Source organism: Protopterus annectens, chromosome 5.part1, assembly GCF_019279795.1.
Source record: "Protopterus annectens isolate FY-2018-M chromosome 5.part1, PAN1.0, whole genome shotgun sequence".
NCBI classification, from domain to species: Eukaryota; Metazoa; Chordata; order Ceratodontiformes; family Protopteridae; genus Protopterus; species Protopterus annectens.
The window spans coordinates 436716064-436739525 of NC_056736.1; the positions used below are offsets into that span (position 1 = coordinate 436716064).

Consider the following 23462-nt stretch of genomic DNA (forward strand, 5'->3'; position numbering starts at 1 on the left):
ACACAAGGTATGGTAATCCCTATGAGGTATCTGTTTCCCACAAGAAATACAGTTATTCACTTTTTCTGACATCCGGTTAAATACTGAGGCAAGAAAAAACCAAAATGTTCCCCAACGGGGTACTTAGCCAACTTTGATTCGGTCTGAAACTCCAACTTCAGAAAATTTCAGAACGCCAACCTGCACTCGCAAAACTGCTTCTGCATCGGACCATGCGGCAAAAAAAGACTGAGGATATGACGGCGGTCATGCGCATTAGTACCCTGACGTACTGACGTCAGTCTAATGCGCCCTGACCGACGTCAGCCATATACTTTGGTATTCGGGCCGACTGGACAGCGGACTACCCCCAATAGTTAGGACTGCAGCAATGTGGAATGAAGAACATCTATTTTTATACTTTATTTACAGCATGGTATAACTGTTCTGGGTGCTATTGCATGTCAAGTATACTGTCAGTAGCAAGCATTCAGAACTGTTTAATAACTGACAAGTGGTTTACAATGCAATTCACTGTCTTTTACTTATTAACTTGTTTTCATTGACATCTTAGCATTTGTATCAAAATGTTGTTGTTGATCTTTCGGCTTTTTCCCGGTAAGGGGTCGCCACAGCGGAACTCCGGTCCGCTAATGATTGGCAGTAGATTTTTACGAAACGCCGAGGTGCCATCTCGACGCCCACCCTTCAACGAAGGCACGCCCATTTACGCACGCATGTCTTTCGAACGCTACCCAACCACGAGGAGGACATGCAGACTCCACACAGAAGGCACTCCCAAGCCACGCCAAGAATCGAACGGGAGAACCTCTTGCTGTGAGGTAACAACGCTACCGCTGTACCACCGCGGCATTTCTAGCATTTGAATCAAAATATTATGATTATTTACATTTAGACATGAAGAAGTAACCTGAACAGTTCTTAGAATTTTAGAACTGTCACAGCATCACAAAAGTACTCATGACTCTAAGTTATTTCAAGCTGGTTTTCATGATAAGGGCTTGTAAATAAACAATCCACCATTTGTATTTCACACAAAAATGTGCACAAGTGTAAGGTTACCATACATCCGGGTTTCCCCGGACACGTCCTCTTTTTTGGGCTCCAGTCCGGGCAGATTTTGAAAATTCTGCAATTTGTCCGGGTTTTAAAACCCGGACAAATCACATAATTTTCAAAAAACAGACATCCCTATTTTGGAGTCTTTCCTCAGCTTTGTTTTTTTTTTTTTTTTTTTTTGATTGGCTCGTATGAGCCAATCAAAAAAACGGATCTCTGTTCAATGCAGAACTGCTTGATGTTCCGCAATGAACAGAAGAGGGTCTGCTGTGCGCATTTTTGATTGGCTTGTATACCAGCATACGGGCCAGTCAAAAATCCCCAAACACAGAGCTACTTGTCTTTATTTTGTCTTTATTTCTGAAATGCATTAAAGACAAGACTAAAGCCCCCCCCCCCCCCCTTTTTTTGCACTTCAGACTAAGAGGGGAGCAAAAAAAAAAAGTCTTTAGTTTTAGTCCTACAAGAATAAAGTTTTTTTGTTCTTCAGCCCTAACAGGACGAAATAATATGTGCTGGTAGCAGCATATATTTTTTCATCCTCTTTTACATACAAACAAATATGGTAACTCTACACAAGTGAATCCAAGCCAACTCCACACCACACACCAATAAACCACAAAAAAATAAAAAAATCTCAAAGTATCCCAACCACCAAAAACCCATTGCACTCAAAGAAGTAGCGTGTAATGATTCAGCAAGCACTGTGTGTATGAGATGTTTACTATAAAGCAGACTGTCATTTTCTTAAAAAAGACATAGGATATAGACTTACATTGGAAGGATGACAGTTACGTTTTCCAGGTTTAACTTGTAAACTCTAATTATTTGATATAATTCCAATAGTAACTTTTATGTATGCGTATTAATATTTTTATACTTTGTTTATAATATAGCACGTCATTCCTGGGGGCTATTGGATGTCAAGTATACTAAAAGTAGCACACTACTGGGCCATTTTTAGAACCCAGATTGTAAGTTAACACGCCTCTTTAGTGTTAGTTGTTGCATCTTGTTTTATATTTAATAGTATATTATGCCAGAATATCAGAAAGTGTAACACCTAACATAAGTTTCAGTATAATAATGCTTAACTTTTAATAAGGTGAATAGTTTAACCTTTTAAACTTCAAGTGAAAATAAGTGGCTTTAATTTCATATATAACTAAAATAATCAAACTCTAACATTTTAAAAAGGGAACTAGTAAACATTTGAAGTAGGGAAAGAAATTATTTATTAGTAAAAAGTAATATGCAAAACCTGTTCATAAGTATTCAAGCACTTATTTAAGTTAACAAGAATTCATAACCACAAATTACATTGATTTTCATTTGTCCTTCTGTTTTTACTGTTTTTTTCTTTTGATAACCAACTATCTCGTTACCTTTCTCTTCAAAGAAGTTGATAGATTCCAGTCCATTTCTTCTGTTTTTTTTTTCTAGGATTTTCTTTTTCTGTGTAAAGTCCATTGCATCTTCCAAGGTGTTAAAAATCTTCTTTCCTCCTGAAAGATGAATCCTTATTTTTGCTTGAAACAAGATTTATGCTTAAATATGTTTTTCTTTAAGCTTTTAACGAGTAGCACACAAACTTTTTTCTTGGACATCACTAATGTAGAATAGTCATTTACACATCTTGTATTTCCTTTAATTTTAACTGGATAATTAGTCTGTGCAGCTTTTAAGACTAACGCCTTATCTTGACTTGAGAAAAATCTTATGATCACTGATGTTGGTGAAGTTGTGATTTTTTAAAGAAGAATTAAAAAGTGATCTTTGTGCCCTTTTGATGCCAAAGGAAAAAGCTTAAGGCAAGTTCAAAGTTTTAGGCAGTCGGGTATTAAGGAATTGAGGCACACTGTCTCCCTCTTCTTTTTCAGGAATCCTGTAAGTCCTGATGGTATTCCTTCTAGATATTTTCTCAAAGTCTTCTATTTATCCCAGAATAAGTTGTTTTGTTTCAGAAGAAATTCAGTGTTATTCGCATTTTCAAGTAATCTTCTGTCAAAATCAGACTTTGCCTCTTCTATATTCGAGATCTATGATGATTGTTGCTTAGGAGATTTACTCAGCACTTCCAACTTTTTTTTTACAGTCCTCTTTGAAGATGTCCGTTTTGCTTTCTAATTTATGTATCTTTACAGATAACTCATTGATGTTACATAGTATAGCCTGTATGTCTTTCTTTTGGGTTCAGGTGCCTAGACGGTGAGACATTTCTCTGTGGTACATTTGACTGGGGACACATGGCTGAAGTGACATTCAGCTGCAGAGAAATATGGCTATTTGCAAAATCCCTGGGGGCAGAGAAGCATACACTGCCATGCCCAAAGCTTTAATAACAAAATACACAGGGGGAAAACTGTCCATGATTCCCAAGGGAACATGAGATAGAAGGTAGTATGGCAGGCATCAGCAGCAGGATGGCCAGAGGGCATGTCAGTGGCAGTAAAAATGCAGTGCACGATGGGCAGTGCCTTTATAATTAGAGTGTGTGGACCACTACCCCCTTCACAGTGTCAAGGGAACATTACCTAAAACGCATACTGGAGCATAAATGTGACTACAGTAGCCTGCAAGATTTCCTCCATGCTGTAGCACACTTCTGCATGTTGTAGTTATACAAGTATGTACTGTACACTGAGCACAGCACTCATTACTTCTTCTGCCGCCATGCATTTGGCTATTAAAGCTGTGAGCATGGCAGTGTGTGCTTCTCTTTGCCCACAGGGAATTTGCAAACGTCCATATTTCTCTGCAGCTGAATGTCACTTCAGCCATGTGTCCCCAGTCAAATGTACCACAGGAAATGTCTCGCTGTCTAGGTGCCTGAACCCCTTTTTTTCATTGTAATGTCTTGTACACTGGGCTTATAGTGGCTCATTCTGAGACAATTAGTTCTTTCTAGATGTTCTTTGTGTTTCACTGTTGCAGTCATCACATTTGGGGTTATCTGCCTGCAGGTAGCCCTCAGCCGGCCTGAATACCAGAGTCTTGGATTCCTACATCAGATGCTGTCTCTTCTTCCATGATGTCAGGTCATCAGGGGTGTAAAACATGCAGCCGATGCCATTACATCAGTCTTTCTTGCCGTGCGGTGCCCGAAGCAGAAGCAGTTTGCAAGTGCCGGTCGGCAGACTCCTGAAATTTTCATTTTCGAATTTCAGAACCGAAGTCTTCAAAAAAGCTAAGTACCCCATTGGGGATCCCTTTTCTTGCTCTTAACCGATATCAGTAAAAGTTAACAAGTGTATTACCTGTGGAAAGCAAATACCTCAAAGATTTACATTTGTACTGGATTCCTTGCTTAGGCCCAGACGACGACATCCCTTGCTGTCAGTTTTGTGCCTTGTTCAACCCTCAAACTGTTCGTAGTCAGTCTATATTTGCAGCAAATTATTTTGGTACTTGGTATAACTATCCAGAAATGGCTTCGGTAAGCCATCCGACTACCGATATTCTGAAAATGTGTAAGGATAAAAACAGAGAAAGCCTGCATAGGTCCAAAACTGCCGACGATGCTTCCGTTAAGCTAGTCGCCAGTCCGCCAGTACTCAGTGAGGTGCTTTTGCAGCCCCTGATACCCGCTACTTCAAATTCACAGGCCTCTACTGAGACCCATTTGGAGTCCGGTATGCCGTGAGATGCTTCTTCGACTATGGAACCTGCGGATGTCTCTACCTTGGATGGGTCCGGAGCCACTGTGCAGGCACCGGCTTCTGAGGGTGTATTCAGGCCTACAGACTTGCATTTTAAACCAACACCATCTTCTTCATCCAGGCCTAAAACTCGACCCATGCCTAGAAAACCCACGTCTAAACCGCATGCTCAGGCCCATATGCCTAAAAAACAAATGCTTAGAATGGCTGAAGACCTTATTACCTTAATTAGGGGAAGCCAGCCTTCCCCCTCTAAGAGACCTAGAACTGATTTTCCTTCGGATTCTTCTGATCAGGAATCTGATATTTCTGTTTCTTCTGATTACCAGGATTTGCCCATGTCTACCTATGAGGATTCTGATGCAGAGGATCCCATTCCCTCTGCTTCCCCTCCAGAAGAGTTTTCTTTTGGTGAAACCTTGCACACTCTTAGGGAGCATTTCCGCTGGGAAAGCCAGGATTACTCTGACTCCAAAAAGAGGTTTAGGGAATTCTTACTCCTTCCTCAACACAGGCCTTTAGCTATCCCTCCTGTTCTGGACATTGTGAATGATGCTTTCTTGGAATCTAGCCTTTCCCCAGACACTTTACCTCCAGCTCCCAGAAAACCTGACCAGTATTACAGAGTACCTGACTCTCACAAGTTCCTCTTCAAGAATCCAACTGCGGATCCAGAGACCATTTCCCCAAGGACCAAAGGGCATTAAGGCTACTGCTGCCAAAAACCCTACCCCTTTTGATAGAGATTCTAGAGCCTTGGACAGATGGGGTAAGAATGTATATACTTCTGCTACTTTGGCCATTAAGGCTTTAAATTGCCAGTTTCATATGTTAAAGTACCAGCAGCATATTATGGGACTACTTAAACAGAAAATTATGTTGATTCCTGACTGTGCTGAACACAAAGAATTACAGGATTTAATGCATTCTGCAGAACAAGTTGGTAAACATGCTTTGCAATGTGGTTTTGACTCTTTAGAAGCATCTTGCAGGGCTGCTGTTACTGGGTCTGTACTTAAAAGGCATGGTTGGCTTAAAGAGCAAAACTTGCCAGATCATGTTAAAGCTAAATTACTGGATGCTCCCTTAAACCAAGACTGCCTGTTTGGCAACAAAGCAGAAGTCCTCAAAAAGATGGAGGAAAACGCTAAATCTATGCAAACTGTTAAAGATTTCCTGCAAGTACAGCCTCCCGTATTTAGTAGGCATTGGCCTTCAAAGAGTTGGTCCTTTCCAGCCTCTTCCAGGCCTTCTCAGTCCAAACCCAGGAACAGCAGACCACCTAGATTAGTCTCCGCACAGGCGTAAGCAGTAGGGGGCTCCCACTTCCAAAGCAGGGAATAGTAAGACACCCCCTTACGGGAAAATGACGCAATGACCTAACCTTAACCCTTCCAAGCCCTGCTCAGCTGCCTGCTCCTTTAGCAGGAAAGCTTGCACTGTATGCAAAAAACTGGGAACTAATTTCCCAGGACAAATGGGTTTTGAATATAGTTTCCTAAGGATACAGATTCCTCTTCCACACCCTACCAACCCCAAACGGTTGGCCAGACCTACCCTCAAATCAGTGGGCAGAAGCTCAACAGCAGGTTCTCTCTCTTCTAAGTATCAGGGCTATTCAACCTGTTCTAGCAGAAGAAAGGGGACAAGGTTTTTATTCAAGACCTTTCCTGGCACCCAGAAAAGACAGCTCCTGGTGTCCTATCCTGGACCTCTCTGTTCTAAACACTTTTTTGGTAATCCCAAAATTCAAGATGCTAACACTTCAACAGCTGCTTCCTATGATAGGCAAATATGCCTGGTTGGCAACCTTTGACTTAAAGGAAGTTTACCTGCACATTCCAATAATGGAATCTTGCAGGAAATACCTATGCTTCAGGGCAGGCTCCATGCACTTTCAGTTCTCTGCACTTCCCTTTGGCTTATCTACTGTGCCCAGGGTATTCACAAAGTGTCTAGCTCTAGCCATTGCACTTTGCAGGCAGAGAAATATTCAAATATACGCATACTTGGACTAAACGCCAGGATTTGCTATTAAAACATCTGGCATTTGTAAAGGAACTTCTAAATTCACAGGTGTACACCATAAACGAAAAGAAATCTCACCTAGTACCCTGCCAACAAATTGTATTCCTGGGCGCAAGCTTGAATACAACTTCCTAGATGGCTTTCCTCACTCCACCGAAACAAGTTTATTTGACAACCTACTTCAAACTACTGGCCACAAAGACCCAGCCATCTGCAAGGAAAATTCTGCAAGCCCTGGGGTTCATGGACTCTTGCATTCTACTAATTCCATATGCAAGACTGCATATGAGGAAACTGCAGTGGTATCTAAAAAGCCTATGGTGTCAACATTCTCAGGACCTGGAATCAATGATTCCTATCATTCCTTGTATAAGACAGAGTTCCTTTGGTGGGCAGAGGCCTGCTACCACAACAAGGGGCTCCCTTTCACTCTACCCCCTGCCACCCAAACCCTAACAACTGATGCATCAGACTATGCATGAGGGGGCTCACTTGGCAGGGCAGTGCATTTAGGGTAAATGGAACCTGAGACAGATGCACCTGCATATTAACCAAAAAGAAATGTTAGCTGTACAAAATTCCCTGACAGCCTTCAAGGACGACATTCTTTCAAGACATTTATTGGTAAAGACAGACAGCACCACAGTTATGTGGTACATAAACAAGCAGGGGGGAACCCACTTGTACCCTCTCTGTAGACTAGCCATGGCTCTGTGGAACACAGCCTTGAGCTACCAAGTGCACCTACAAGCTCAATTCCTTACAAGCAAGCTAAATTCACTGGCAGACGACCTAAGCAGAAATCTCATGGACCCACACGAATAGAAACTGGAACCAAAAATATTCAACCTCTTGAGAAACAAATGGGGGACCCCAGAGATAGACTGGTTTCCCTCACTTCAAAACTACCAATTGGACAAATTCTGCACAAGGACTTCCCACAATCAGCTTGGAAAGTGGATGCCCTGTCCTTTACTTGGGAAAGCCTCTCAGTTTATGCCTTTCCCCCTCTGCCTCTCCTCTTGAAGGTTCTGCTAAAGATCAAACAGGACAAACCAAGGACAATACGAATTGCACCAGACTGGCCACGCCATTACTGGTACCCCCTCTTGCGCAGTATGACACTGCTGGAACCATGGCACCTGCCTCAGACCCCTTCCCTGCTGTCCCAGCCGGCGGGCCAGATTCTGCACTCTCAGCTTCAAACCCTGAACCTTGCAGCCTGGCTAATTCCTTGAGCTCTCCAATAGCATCCCTCAGTAAGCAGGTGCTAGATGTCATTCTGGAGGCAAGGAGTCCTAGTACTAGAAAATCCTATGCTGAAAAGTGGAAAAGATACTGTTCCTCGAGCCAGACTCGAGGGATGGGCACTACGGTGCCCAGCTTACCTCATATTCTTCAGTACTTAACAGAAATGCTCCATAAGGGCCTATCCTTCTTGTCTATTAAAATTCATGCCTCTGCCATTTCAGCACATTATAATACTGAACCACCCCTCTTCTCTCACCCCCTGCTAAAGCAATTCCTCAGAGGGGCCAAACATTTATCCCCCCCAGGAGAGCCCCTATTCCTGCCTGGGACCTTAACTTTGTATTGGAAAAGCTCACTCTCCCTCCTTTTGAGTCATCTGCAACTGCAGAGTTGAAATTCCTTTCTTGGAAAACAGCCTTCCTTCTAGCCATCACTTCAGCAAAAAGAGTGTCTGAATTACAGGCCCTCATGGCAGTGGAGCCCTTCATTATCTTCCATGCAGACAGGGTTTCCCCTCAGGACCAACCCTTCTTTTATGCCCAAGGTGGTGTCTAGTGTGGCCCTTAATCAGTCCATTCATTTGCCTACCTTTTTCCCGAATCTACAAAACAAAGGAGAACGAATACTGCACTCTTTGGACATGCACAGGCAACTTAGATTTTATTTGGACAGGAATAAGCCTCTCAGAAAGTCTGAACAGCTGTTAGTTGGCTTTGCTGCAAGGGCAGATGGGAAGGCCATTTCAAAGCAAATCATTTCTAAGTGGATAGCCCATTGCATTTGTTTCTACTATAAGCACCATTAAAAACCTACCCCACAGGGGATAAGATCACATTCCACCAGGGCTGCATCTACCTCTACAGCCTTTCTCAGAGGTGTCCCTACCAGGGACATCCTAGAAGCTGCTACCTGGAGCTCTGTACATACCTTCACCAAGCATTACCACATTCCTATTTTTTCTAAATCCAGTGCTGGTTTTGCCACTACAGTCTTGCAGGGCTTAATAGCTGGCCCTAATCCTCTCTAACTTCCTCCTCCCTTCCTTAGTTTTGGGAATCAACCCAGATGTGAAGACTGCAACAGTGAAACATGAAGAACATAGTACAATTGTGTACACTTACCATAAATGTTGATGTTCGAGTGTATTCACTGTTGCAGTCCTGGTTACCCTCCCTCCAGCCCCCTGACTTCTCTTGGCTCTACCTTTCCTTCCTGTTTGGTGTATTTATGCTTTCTGGTGTATTTGCTTTTTCTTGGAGGGGTACTATAACATATAATTGCTTTCCATTGTGGGGGCACCTGACATCTGGAGCAAGAAAAACTGATGTAATGGCATTGGCTGCATGTTTTATACCCCCGACAACCTCACGTCATGGAAGAAGAGACAGCATCTGACGCAGGAATCCAATAATCTGGTATTCAGGCCGGCTGAGCACCAGCTGCAGGCAGATAACCCCAAATGTGATGACTGCAACAGTGAATACACTCGAACATCTACATTTATGGTAAGTGTGCACAACTGTACTTTTTCTTGATAGGAAAAAGGAATTTAAAGAGTTTTAAAACTTGTTTTTGTAGAAGATAGGTCAGCAGATGTTCAGCTGTAAGTCCATTAAGTTTAGCAATGCTCTAAGTTTTTTAGCAAAATCCTGTCAGAGATGTTAAAATGAAGCAGAGCTAAAAGCAGTGCTGTTAACTGTTCATCATCTTGACCACGCACCTGATAACTCTCATTTTTCTGGCATTTGCTTCATTTAGAAGGGCTCTCAGAACTGTAATCCCTTTCACATTTAAAATGGAGAGACTGGTCTGTGGGATTAATTCATCCTTCATGCATGTAGTGTAGACCAAAGCAAATGTGAACCAGCCCATGAGTCTGCTATTTGTCTTCCCTATCTAGCAAAGTAAAGATAAATGTCTTCTCCTTTGCATGACTGTTCATAGAATACTAAGATTCCACATTAGTAGAACTAAAAAAATAATGAGTGACCATGACCATCTCTTTAGTGGAACAGTATGCAGGTATCCAAATCTACCTTCTCTAAATGTTTGTTGGATTATAAAAAAGTTGCTGTTCTAAGGGAGGCTGCGATATGGCATCTACCATGGCCCATTATACCAGGACAGTGTCCACATCTGCCACATTCCTGAGAAATACATTAGTATATGATAAGTTCATAATTTTTCAAATCATTGCTCTGACATGAAGATTAAAAATGAACACTTACTCTAATATATTGTAAGTAAACATTAATTTGTACATCTGAGTCCAACTTTCAATAAAAAATTCTAATTTATTAAAATTCTTAATTGATTTGGTAGTGTATTCCATAGTGTAGAGAGTGACTGAGTTATAAACTTAATCCATGTTTGTTTTGCTAAATTCTAAATGCACTTTGGTAGATTGATAACATAGCTCTTTCTATGTTAATCAAATTTAAACTTGCAATATTTCAGATTTATGGACCTTAAAAGGACAGACAGCTTCCCACTCAGCAGTTTGTGCACTACTATAAAAATATAGTCTTGTTAAGCTTTCTTTGTACGTCATACTTTTCAAACAGAGAAATAATTTAGCAAATCTGCATTGCATAGATTAAAGCAGGATTACCCGATTTAGGTTATATACATTTGCCTAATGTGAGATTTCCAGAGGTGTGTGTTAAACAGACCTGGTTGTAGTTGTCTTAAAGAGTAATCTTAACCTGTTTCATGGTACAGAATCAAAGGTGGTTAGTATGTTCTTTAAAGTTTAATTTATCATCTGTCAGAATGCCAGGATCCTTAAACATTTTGATGTTATATTCTATTGCACATTTCCCAAAAACTCTGCATGTACTTCAGAATGTTTAGAATTGTAAACCGAATTTTGGACTACTCACCAGTGGTTGCTATAATCATTTAGTTTAAATATATCATTGTTAGATATAACAGTTATTACAAATCTGTTGATGTCTACATATTTAAAGCTACACTTGAGTTGTCAAAGGCAAGGAAGAAACTAGATTGAATAATCTAGGACCTATCACTGATCCTTGTGGTACACCTAAATAATAATGCTTTCCATTGATGGTGATCTGCTGTTTGTGTTCTGCATGGCAGACAGTTTTGAATCCAGGGTTTGATATATTGGTGTGAATTGTTGCTTGGTGTGACAATGTATTGAATGAGTCTTGCCAGGGCCAAATATGCAGCTACAGTTGTAAACCCTGAATTATTGTCCAGGCTTAAGTAATCAGAGAAGTGAACCAATCTGGTTAGAGTTGTGTAACCACTTGTAAAACCATGTTGGGATTTATCTATATATATATATATATATATATATATATATATATATATATATATATATATATATATATATATATATACATATATACATATACACACACACACACACACACACACACACACACACACACATTTATTGGGATCTCTCTATCTTGTTTAGAAGGCATATTGCACTTCCCTAAGATGGGCTTCAAACTAACTGGTTTGTAATTTGATTCTACTCATGTGCCACCACTCTTATAAATGAGAACATCTAAAGATGTGTTCTGTACAGAAGTGTTTAGAAAATTAACTATGTAGTATAAGTATATCTTCCAGTACTTTTATGAATAGTACATTAAAATACTGCTAACCTTTTCCACAAGTTTCAGTCTATTTGTTATTGCACATAGCTCAGATTAAGGGCATAATTAATTCATTTTAGCATGTATGCTCAGTCTGTTGAATTTCTTAAACAATTCTCCTACTTGACATGTGTGTTGTTCAGCTTTAGAGGCCCAATGAACAAAATTTATTTTCACTGAGAATTAACATGTTTATGATATGCAGTCTTATTATTATTAACTTTCACTAAATTGTTTTCATAAGTGGCTTTGGAACATCAGTAGCGCCTTGCAACATTTTGCAGCTTTTTTGTTATAAGAAATAGGATCTTCTTATAGATGGCAACGATTTTTTTTCTTAGCAGTGTGTAACATTTTTGAGTGACCACTCCTTCTAACTGGGAGTTTTGAATGTGATGATTTCATATATTTTATTTTACTAACAGACTTCTAGGCTGTAGTACAGCACCTGTGTAAAATATTCCAACCATATCCAGTACTAGCTGTATGTAGAGCTTTTGCATGGCTTAAGATCTCTCTTAATTTATCAGTTTGTAGAGCGTTGTAATAAAAATAAATATTGTAGTTTTCATGTATGACTCGTGTTTATTGATGTTGAAAGAGATAGCATTGTGATCAGATTTACCCAAGCCTTGTAGAACCTTAAGTTTGGAATATCTGTGCTAAAACTTGTTAATCCAGAATTGTATCAGGGCTTTGAGTTGGTCCACACAGCACAAGTTATTTAGGACATGTATACTGTTAGTAAGGTATCTCTGTGGACATACCAGTTGTTGCACATGCCTGGACATGCCAAAGGGGGTATTGCATTCAATCTTCTTCTTCTTTCGGCTTTTCCCAGTTAGGGGTCGCCACAGTGGATCACCGTCCGCTCATGATTGGCAGTGGAGTTTTACAGTATCGAGTTGCCAGCCCGGCGCCCAACCTTCCACAAAAGGCACACACATGCACACACTCACACCTAGGGCCAATTTAGTGTGTCCAATCCACCTACAGCATGTCTTTGGGATGTGGGAGGAAACCGGAGCACCCGGAGGAAACCCACGCAACCACAGGGAGGACATGCAGACTCCGCACAAAAGGTACCCCAGACGAGGATCGAACCGGAGAACCTCTTGCTATGAGGCGGCAACGCTAACCGCTGCACCACCGTGGCCGCCCGGGGTATTACATTCAATGATCAGCCTAATAACATCTGAGTAAAAGGGGGCAATAATGTTCCTAGATCTAGACACAATCCCTTTGTTTATAAGCTGAGCAATACAGAAGGACCTTCCTACAACAACAGACATGTTAATCAAAGTTAGATTACTGTCCACATAAGTTCCCAAATCCTGAACAAATGGATAGACTCTTAGGGGAGTATAGTCAGTTTGGCAGATCCCTGGGATAGATGACTTCCCAAAGGTTACAATAGTGAATTTTTTGGCATTTAGTTTCAGTCCATGATTTTGACATCTGTTATTTATTTGAGATGAACCTTCCTGCAGGATAGCAAAGTCATTTTGGGACTGGATGACTGGTACTAGACTGTAGTCATCTATGGTCTTAGTCAGCCAGAGCACTTTGGTATTGGCTTTTACTTCAGAAAAGCAGACGCCAAACAGGAGAGATAACAGCATAGAACATTGGGAGATTCGACTGGTGACTGGTCTCTTTGTGGAGGTAGCTTCCCCTACTTTGATTATCTGTGTCATATCTGTGAGCCAGCTGGTAATCCAGCAGATGACATTGTTTTTTTTTTTTTACCAGTTTATTTAGGTTTTCTACTATGCCTGAGTGTATTACTTATACAGTGTTTTGAACAAATGTTGAGGGAACAAAAGTACAGTTGTGTACACTTACCATAAATGTAGATGTTCAAGTGTATTCACTGTTGCAGTCATCACATTTGGGTTATCTGATTGCAGTAGCCCTCAGTCGGCCTGATTATCAAAGTCTTGGGTTCTGCGTCGGTTGCTGTCTCATCTTCCATGACGTCAGGTAGTCAGGGGTATAAAGCATGCAGCCTTCCCTATTACATCAGTTTTTCTTACCCCAGATGTCAGGTGCCCCCATAATGGGAAGCAGTTATATACAAGGTTACACCTCCAACAAAAAAGCAAATACACCAAAAAGCTTTAAGCATAGTAAACATAGAAGTCAGAGGGCTGGAGGGAGAGTAACCAGGACTGCAACAGTGAATACACTCGAACATCTACATTTACTGTAAGTGTACACAAATGTACTATGTTTTTTGTGTTTCACTGTTGCAGTCATCACATTTGGGTAGATTCAGAAAGCTAAGGATGGGAGGAGGTAATTAGATAGCATTAGGATCAGCTATAAGGCCTTGCAAGACTGCAGTGGCAAATCCAGCTTTGGATTTAGAAAAAATTGGCAAGTGGTAATGCTTGGTGAAGGTTATGTACAGAACTCCAGGTAGCATCTTCTAGGATGTCCCTGGTAGGGACACCTCTGAGAAAGGCAGTAGAGGTAGATGCAGCCCTGGTTGAATGTGGTCTTATCCCCTGTGGTGTAGATTTTCCATGATGCTTATAGCAGAAAAGAATGCAATGGCCTATCCACTTAGAAATGGTTTGCTTTGAAATGGCCTTCCCCTCTGCCCCTGCAGCAAATGCAACCAGCAGCTGTTCAGATTTCCTGAGAGGCTTAGTCCTGTCCAAGTAAAATCTAAGTTGCCTGTGCACGTCCAAGGAGTGCAGTATTCATTCCCCTTTGTTCTGTGGATTAGAAAAGAAGGTTGGCAAATGAATGGACTGATTAAGGGCCACACTGGATACCACCTTGGGCATGAAGGAGGAATTGGTCCTAAGGGACACCCTGATGAAAGGCTCCACTGCCATGAGGGCCTGTAATTCAGACACCTTTCTTGCTGAAGTGATGGCTAGAAGGAAGGCTGTTTTCCAAGAAAGGAATTTCAACTCTGCATTTGCAGATGGCTCAAAGGGAGGGAGAGTGAGTTTTTCCAATACAAAGTTAAGGTCCCATGTTGGAGTAGGGGCTCTCCTGGGTGGTCTTATGTATGGAACTGCTTCAACAGTGGAGGAGAGAAGAGGGGTAGTTCTGTATTGTAATGAGCTGAAATGGCTGAGGGATGAATTTTGATGGAGGAAAAGGAAAGGCCCTTGTGAAGCATCTCAGTTAAGTATTGAAGAATATGGGGTAAACTGGGTGCTGCTGTGCCCATCCCCAGAGTTTGGCTCTAGGAACAGACTCTTTTCCATTTTTCAGCATAGGATTTTCTAGTACTAGGCCTCCTTGCCTCCATGATGACATCCATCACTTGCTTACTGAGGGATGGTAATGGAGAGATCAGGTAATTAGCCAGGCTGCTAGGTTCAGGGTTTGAAGTTGTGGGTGCAGAATCTGGACGCCCTGCTGGGACAGCAGGGCAGGGGTCTGAGGCAGGTGCTATGGTGCCAGCAGTGACACACTGCGCAAGAGGGGGTATCAGTGTTGGCGTGGCCAGTCTGATGCAATCAGTATTGTCCTTGGTTTGTCCTGTTTGATCTTTAGTAGTACCTTGGAGAGGAGGCAGAGGGGGAAAGGCATAAACAGATAGGTTTTTCCAGGTGAAAGACAGGGCATCCACTTTCCAAGCTTGCTTGTGGGGAGTCCTTGTGCAGAATATGTCCAATTGGTAGTTCTGGGGGGAGGCAAACAGGTCTATCTCTGCGCTCCCCCATTTGTTTCTCAACATGTTGAATATCTTTGGTTCTAGTTTCCACTCCTGTGGGTTCATGAGATTTCTGCTTAGGTCATCTGCCAGTGTATTTAGCTTTCCTGGCAGGAACTGAGCCTATAGGTGCACTTGGTAGCTCAAGGCTGTGTTCCACAGAGCCATGGCTAGTCTGCAGAGAGGGTATGAGTGGGTTTCCCCCTGCTTGTTTATGTACCACATAACAGTGGTGTTGTCCATCTTTACCAATAATTGTCCTGGAAGAATATGGTCCTTCAAGGCTGTCAGAGCATTCTGTACAGCTAACATTTCCTTTTGATTGATATGCAAGTGCATTTGATTTGGATTCCATTTGCCTTGAATGCACTGCCCTGCCAAGTGAGCCCCCCCATGCACAGTCTGATGCGTCTGTTGTTAGGGTTTGGGCGGCAGAAGGTAGAGTGAATGGCAGTCCCTTGTTTTGGTGGCAGGTCTCTGCCCACAAAAGGAACTCTATCTGTAGACAAGGTATGATAGGAATCATGGTTTCTACATCCTGAGAATGTTGACACCATAGACTTTTTAGATACCATTGTAGTTTCTTCATCTGCAGTCTTGCATATGGAATTAGTAGAATGCAAGAGGCCATGAACCCCAGGGCTTGCAGTATTTTCCTTGCAGACAGCTGGGTCTTGGTGGCCAGTAGTTTGAAGTAGACTGTCAATTGAATTTGTTTCTCTGGCATGAGGTAGGCCCATCTGGGAAGTTATATTCAAGCTTGCTCCCAGGAGTACAATTTGTTGGCAGGATACAAGATGTGATTTCTTTTCATTTATGGTGTACCCCAGAGACGTTAGCAATTTATTTACAAATGCCAGATGATTTAATTGTATGTCCTGGCTTTCTGCCTGAATTAGATAATCGTCCAGATATGGGTATATTTGAATATTTTTTTGCCTGCAAAATGCAATGACTAGAGCTAGACACTTTGTAAATTCCCTGGGCGCAGTAGACAAGCCAAAGGGCAGTGCAGAGAACTGAAAGTGCATGTAGCCTGCTTTGAAGCGTAGGTATCTTCTGTAAGATTCCCTTATTGGGATGTGCAGGTAGGCTTCCTTTAAATCCAGTGTTGCCAACCAGGCATCTTTGCCTAGCATGGGAAGCAGCTGATGAAGAGTTAGCATCTTGAATTTTGGGATTACCAAAAATCTGTTTAGAATAGATAGGTCCAGGATAGGACACCAGGAATTGTCTTTTCTGGGTACCAGGAAATGTCTTGAGTAGAAACCTTGTCCCCATTCTTCTTCAGGGACAGGTTGAATAGCACTAATGCTTAAAAGAGAGAAAACTTGCTTTTGAGCCTCTGCCCACTGATTTGGGGGTAGGTCTGGCCAACCGTTTGGGGTTGGTTAGGAATGGAAGTGGAATCTGTACCCTTGGGAAACTATATTTAAAACCCATTTGTCCTGGGTAATGAGTTCCCAATTTTTTGCATGCAGGGCAATCTTTCCTCCTAAAGGAACAGTCAGTTGAGCAGGGCTTGGAAGGTTTAAAGTTAAGTCATTGAGACATTTTACCATGGGGGGGGGGGGAGTCTTACTACTCCCCGCTTTGGAAGTGGGAGTCCCCCACTGCTTAGGCCTGTGAGTACCTTGGGACTAAAGCCTGGGTGTTCTGCTGGTTCTGGGTATGGACTGAGAAGGCCTGGAAGAGGCAGGAAAGGACCAATTCTTAGAGGGCCAATGCCTACTAAATCTGGGAGGCTGTACTTGTAGGAAATCTTTAACAGTTTGCATAGATTTAGCTTTTTCCTCCATCTTTTTAAGTACTTTTTCTGCTTTGTTGCCAAACAGGCGGTCTTGGTTTAAGGGACCATCCAGTAATTTAGCTTTAACATGATCTGGCAAAGATTGCGCCTTAAGCCAAGCATGCCTTCTAAGTAAAGACCCAGTGACAGCAGCCCTGCAAGATGCCTCTAATGAATCAAAAGCACATTGAAAAGTATGTTTTCCAACTTGTTCAGCAGAATGCATTAAATCCTGTAAATCTTTATTTTCAGAACAGTCAGGAATCATCATTTTCTGTTTAAGCAATCCAATAATATGCTGCTGAAACTTTAACATATGAAACTGGCAGTTTAAGGCCCTAATGGCCAAGGTTTCAGAAGTGTATACCTTCTTACCCCATCTATCCAGCGCCCTGGAATCTCTATCAGAGGGGGTATGATTTTTGGCAGTATTAGCCTTAATGCCCTTGGGTCCCTGTGAAATGGTCTCAGGATCCGCAGTAGGATATTTAAAGAGGACCTTGTGAGTCAGGTACCCTGTAATACCTATCAGGTTTTCTGGGAGCAGGAGGTAAAGAGTCAGGGGCCAGGCTAGATTCTGAGAAGGCATCATCTACAAAGTCCAGAACAGCAGGTATAGCTAAAGGCCTGTGATGAGGCAGGAGTAAGAATTCCCTAAGCCTCTTTTTGGAGTCAGAGTAATCCTGGCTTTCCCAGCAAAAATGCTCCCTAAGGGTATGAAAGGTTTCACCAAAAGAGAAATCCTCTGGAGGGGAGGCAGAGGGAATGGAGTCCTCTGCATCAAAATCCTCATAGGTAGATAAGGGCAAATCCTGGTCATCAGAAAAAACAGAAATTTCAGAGTCCTGATCAGAAGAATCAGAAGGAAAATCAGTCCTAGGTCTCTTAGAGGGGGAAGGGTGACTTCCCCTGATTAGAGTAATAAAGTCTCCAGCCATTCTTATCATTTGTTTTTTAGGCATAGGGGCCTGACCATACGGTCTGGGCATCGGTTTTCTAGGCATGGATCTAGACTTAGGCCTTGAAGAAGAAGATGGCATTGGTTTAATATGCAAGTCAGTAGGCTTGAATACACCCTCAGAAGCCGCTGCCTGCACAGCGGCTCCGGACCCATCCGAGGTGGAGACATCCGCAGGTTCCACAGTCGAAGAAGCATCTCATGGCATACTGGACTACGAATGTGTCTCAGTAGAGGCCTGCAAATCTGAAGTAGTGGGTATCAAGGGGCTGCGAAAGTGCCTCACTGAGTACCGGTGAACTGGCGACTAGCTTAGGAGAAGCGTCATCGGCAGCTTTGGACCTATGCGGTCTGTCTCCGCCTTTATCTTTGTGTTTTTTCAGAATGTCGGTAGTCGGGTGGCTTATCGAAGCCATTTCTAGATAATTGAACTGAGTATCAAAATATTTAGATGCGTAAATGAACCGACGAACTGTATGAGGATTGAATAAGGCACAAAACCGACAGCAAGGTATGTTGTGGTCTGGGCCTAAGCAAGGAATGCAGTACGAATGAAAATCTTGATGAGGTATTTGCTTTCCACAAGAAATACAATTATTAACTTTTACTGACATCAGTTTAGAGCAAGAAAAAGGTTCCCCAACGGGGTACTTAGCTTAGTTGAAGACTTCGGATCTGAAACTCGAAAATGAAAATTTTAGGAGTCGGCCGACTGGCACTTGCGAACTGCTTCTGCTTCGGGCACTGCACAACAAGAAAGACTGATGTAATGGCGTCGGCTGCATGCTTTATACCCCTGACTACCTGACGTCATGGAAGATGAGACAGCAACCAACGCAGGACCCAAGACTTTGATAATCAGGCCGACTGAGGGCTACTGCAAGCAGATAACCCAAATGTGATGACTGCAACAGTGAAACACGAAGAACAACTGTAGTAACTAAAGAAATGATGTGTCTGAGAAGGTGGTTAGGGTTACAACTGCTAATACATAGTAACACCTTCTTACGTTTAGTTCTGCTGGAAGCCCAAAAAGCAACAAGAAAATGAAAATCAAGGAGTAAACCAACATTCGAAGATGTACTGAGAATTATAAAAGGCATTAAAGAAAAGGTGGTGAGATCTTTAATGGATGGAGGAAGTAAAGTGCATAACATATAAACAGCATATTTGGGATCACCACACAGAAAACAGTGGACAAAAAGATGTATGATGTGGGAGGGCGGTGGGTTTTGAAAAATATGAAGGCATGATGGAAAGATTAACAATGAAGTTATGAGGAAAACATACAATGCATAAAAATAGCAATGAAAAATGTCTTGAAATGTTTACCATTAATATATGTGAACTCATGCTGCAAGTTGAAGAGTAAAGAATAAATAAACTTGTTAAAAGTACATTTTTTATGCTCCCTACATAAAACTGCACTTAGTAACCACTTGAAGTCTAAAAACAAAAACCTCTTGTAACAAACACCTACGATGCCTGCTCCAGTACCTTCTGGACTCGACTTTTACAAAGCTCACTATGTCACAAAGGAAGTAAACGTAACACTTACTGTCCTGGATGGTGATCTTTCGCTGCTGGTATTCTCCTCCTAAGATAGGCTCATTCTGGCCACTTTTCTGAAGGACAACCCGCACGACACGCTGACTGTCTGGACAATCGTTCATTGGGTCCTGACTAAGGCCCAGAGCTGCCTGGTAAGCTAAGACGGGGGAAAAGGCATTAGTTAGTACTGCAGGTTTCAATGCAGAATGCGCCCTTGGCAGGGATGGGACAAATTAATTTGTCAGAAGCAAAATAAAAATAAAAATTATCTTTGGTAAGTGGTTCTAAAGAGAAACTGGTTTCATTCACATAACTGTTTGAATTAACAACTACATTAAAGTGCTGAAGTCAGAAAACTTAGCTGTCAAAATATTCAAAAGATATTTAATACCTCAACAATATGCTAAAGAACTATTAAACAATGATATGTTTTCCTCAGAATATAATTTCATGCAACAAATACAAATTCCTTTTTGAGGTGAGTGGAAAAACTTGGCTTGGATGTAAAACCAGTAATTTGCAATTATGAAATGCTGTGAACAATGGCTACATTAGTCGTGAGTTAAACTCAGCTCTGCAGTACACAGGGATAAAGGCCCAACCATGGGATAAGTGACCCAAGTTTGATTAGCCAGTCAAATGGTTGTAAGACCTGGCTGTGGAGAAAGGAAGTCAGTGGTCACTACCAGCTCAGCCATACTGCAGAGTGAAGAGAGATTCTGGTATGCCACATGGCTGACATCTAGTGAAAGTATCATAGGTTCATAGGTAGGTACTAGGCTATCGGCCCTGGGGCCTATACAAGCCCAGCCAAAAAGGTACCCTGGCTTTTGCCACCCAAGAAAATTATTTTCCTGTGCCACTGTTGAGCAGAGCCACAGAGGTGATCCCTGGGGTGAATTTCCTATTTCCCATCCAATCATCAAGATTTTTCTTGAAGAGTGCTAATGAGGAGCTTTGTTTGATATAGATAGGTAGTTTATTCTAGAGTATGGGAAGTGTCTGGGACAGGAATCTATCCCTCCCACATGTTCTGTTTATTGTGGTGACAAGGTTTAGGTCCCTAGAGCGTGTAGCTCGGAGGGATTGGGATTTCTTAAGTGGAGCATGTCCAACAGCTCTCGGTTTGACATAGCTTTGTATGTTAGGCAGAGATCACCTCTGAGTAGTCGATATGCAACGGAGTAAAGCTGGAGTTTTTTGAGACAGTCTGCATAGGGCATCTGTTTGAGGCCAGTAATCCTCTTTGTGAGGTATTTCTGCGGCCTTTCCAGTTGTTGTAGATGTCTTGTGACGTACATATAATGGTTTTAATGAGTGATGAGTAGAGGGGAACAATGACCTCTTTTTTTCTGGATGAGAAACCTTTTGTGATGAAGTGTGCCACGTAGAAGGATTTCCTGACTACTGTGGCGATGTGATTATCAAATGAGAGACTTATGTCCACCTGTGTCCCAAGGTCTCTTATCACACTTTCAGTGTTAAGTATACTACCGCCTATGCTGTAGTTCATGGGTAAAGAGTTTTTACCAAAGGGGATGACAATGCACTTTTTGGCATTGAGCTTGAGGCCATGGCTTTGACACCAGGCATCTGTCTCAGTGAAGCCCTTTCGTAGGATGTCCACATCGTTAGGAATTTCGATTATGGCTCCTAGTTTGCAATCATCTGCCAACTTCGTTAGCCAAAGACCTTCTGTGTTAGCCTGTACTTCAGAAAAGTAGATACCAAACAGGAGAGGACCCAGGACTGAACCCTGTGGTACTCCACTTGTCACTGGTCTGAAGTCAGATTTGGAGTCTGCTACTTTCACAGTATGGGTTCTGTCAGTGAGCCAGTTGGCAACCCATCTTGTGACATAAGGATTTGTACTTAGTTTAGTGAGTTTATCTATAATTCCAGAGTGGGGGATGGTGTCGAAATCCTTGGCAAGATCTAGATAGGCTGCGTGAACAACCTTACCCTTGTCTACAGCTTTGGTGATTGCTTTAAAGAAGTCTATCAGGTTTAGGAGACATGATCTGCCTTTTACAAACCTGAACTGGGTGGAGTCCAGAGTTTGGAGATTATCAATGTCTTTGTTTATAAGTTCCATGATGATACGTTCCATGGCCTTGCATATCAGGCTCGTCAGGCTAATGGGGCGGTAGTTCCCGGGGTCCGTGGTGGTGACTGAACATGGTACTTAGTTGGGGTGCCAGTTCATTCCATAGTTCGTGTAGAACCCAGCCTGAGATGTTGTCTGGTCCCACGAATGAATGCTGTGTTCTTGGCTTTGGAGAGTGTGTTTTTTACCTGTGCAGCCGTGATTACAGGAACTTTGCATTCTTCTGGTATACAGATGGGCTCTTTAATGGGTGAGAGGGGGTAAAGTTAGCACTGAACCTATCTGACAGGATGTTGGCAATATCAGTTGGGTCTGTATATATTTAGTGCCATTGTGCTGTAACTCAGAGCGGATCAGAGTGTTGCCATTGAAATTCTTGACATAGCTATAGAATGCTTTGTAGTTGTCTTTAGAATCAGTGGTGATTTTGTTTTCATAACTAGCTTTGAAGGATTTTGGGATCGCAGCTTCTTATTGAGGCTGACCAGGGAGCTCCTCCACTCATGGGATTTTACTCTCTTTTGCAACAGTTTCTTCCTTCTGTTGTACAGTTTGCTTATGGCAGGGGAACACCAGATTGGCTTCCTTTTTTTGGAGGATAGTGTCTTGGTTCTCTTTGGGATAGCACGATCCATGCACTCATGTAAGTGCTTATAAAGTGCAACTGTGTAGGATTCAGTAGTCGTAACTGTATTGTCCATCTGCATGGGTGTCATGAAGTTCACCACTTCTGTCTTAAAAAGCATGAAGTTGGCTTTGGAGAAATTTTTTACCATGGTTTCCTTAATGGGGGGTGGGGGCAAGATGTGGTTATCTAGGGTAATTAGCTTATGGTTGGATCGGACCAATGAGGCGGTGACTTCAGGTATGGAACACCGGTCACTCATGTTGGTAATGACTAGATATAGGATATTGTTGCCCCTGGTGGGGGTGTGGATAAGTTGATCCAGGGCACTGGAGTTTATGAATTCCAGAAAGCGTTGAGTGAAGGAGTTGGTACATGAGTAGTTTTCCCAGTTAATGGTGGGGTAGTTGAAATCGCCCATTATTAGGGTGTTTGGCTGAACCCTAATATTTTCCAGTACATCAAGAAAAGAGGAGTGGGAATCTTGGGGCATGGTGGGTGATCTGTAGCAAGCTACAATTTGGATTGCAGTTTTGACCAGAGTTAGTTGCATTTGGACAACCTCGGCTGCATTATGCTGAGCAACTAGCCTGGAGGTGTGGATATCCTTAATGAATATGGACACACCTCTGCCTTTGGTGTTCCGGTCCAGGTTACATGGCCAAAACGTGTGGTATGAGTTATAGCCTGGTAGTGCAGGGGTGCTCTCTGGAGCCTTGAACCAGGTCTCAGTCACTGCACAGATATCGATGTTCTCCAATTTAAGGAGTGCCTCAAGTGAGTGCATTTTGAGATTTAGACTTCTAGCACTGAGTAGCTTCACCCTCAGTTTTTGCTTGCCTGTTCCTGTTACAGTGGTGAATTTGTCATTTGAACCTTGCCTAAAAAGGTACTATAGGGGCGGCAAGAACCTTAGCCAGAATCCGGAATCCCAGGGGTGACAGGTGCAGGCCATCTCTGGCAAAGCATCGTGGTCTGTCAACCATGTCATTCCAGGCAGACAGATACTGGATCCCTTTAGAATGGCACCAGAAGCTTAGCCAATCGTTGAAGTCAGTCATTTTATCCTTGTACTGCGGCATCATTCTGGGTGATGACAGAATCCTACTCAGGGCTAGGGTCAT

General features: G+C 42.3%; 1 protein-coding gene across 2 annotated transcripts in view; it reads right to left on the reverse strand.

Annotated features, from left to right (window-relative positions):
• ILDR1 (immunoglobulin like domain containing receptor 1) overlaps positions 1-23462 on the reverse strand; it is an 821920-nt gene that overhangs the window by 247536 nt on the left and 550922 nt on the right. For both annotated transcript variants that reach the window (XM_044073087.1, XM_044073086.1), the window contains exon 3: positions 19614-19763. In XM_044073087.1, coding sequence (XP_043929022.1) covers positions 19614-19763 — 150 coding nt within the window. The remainder of the gene's footprint in view (positions 1-19613; positions 19764-23462) is intronic.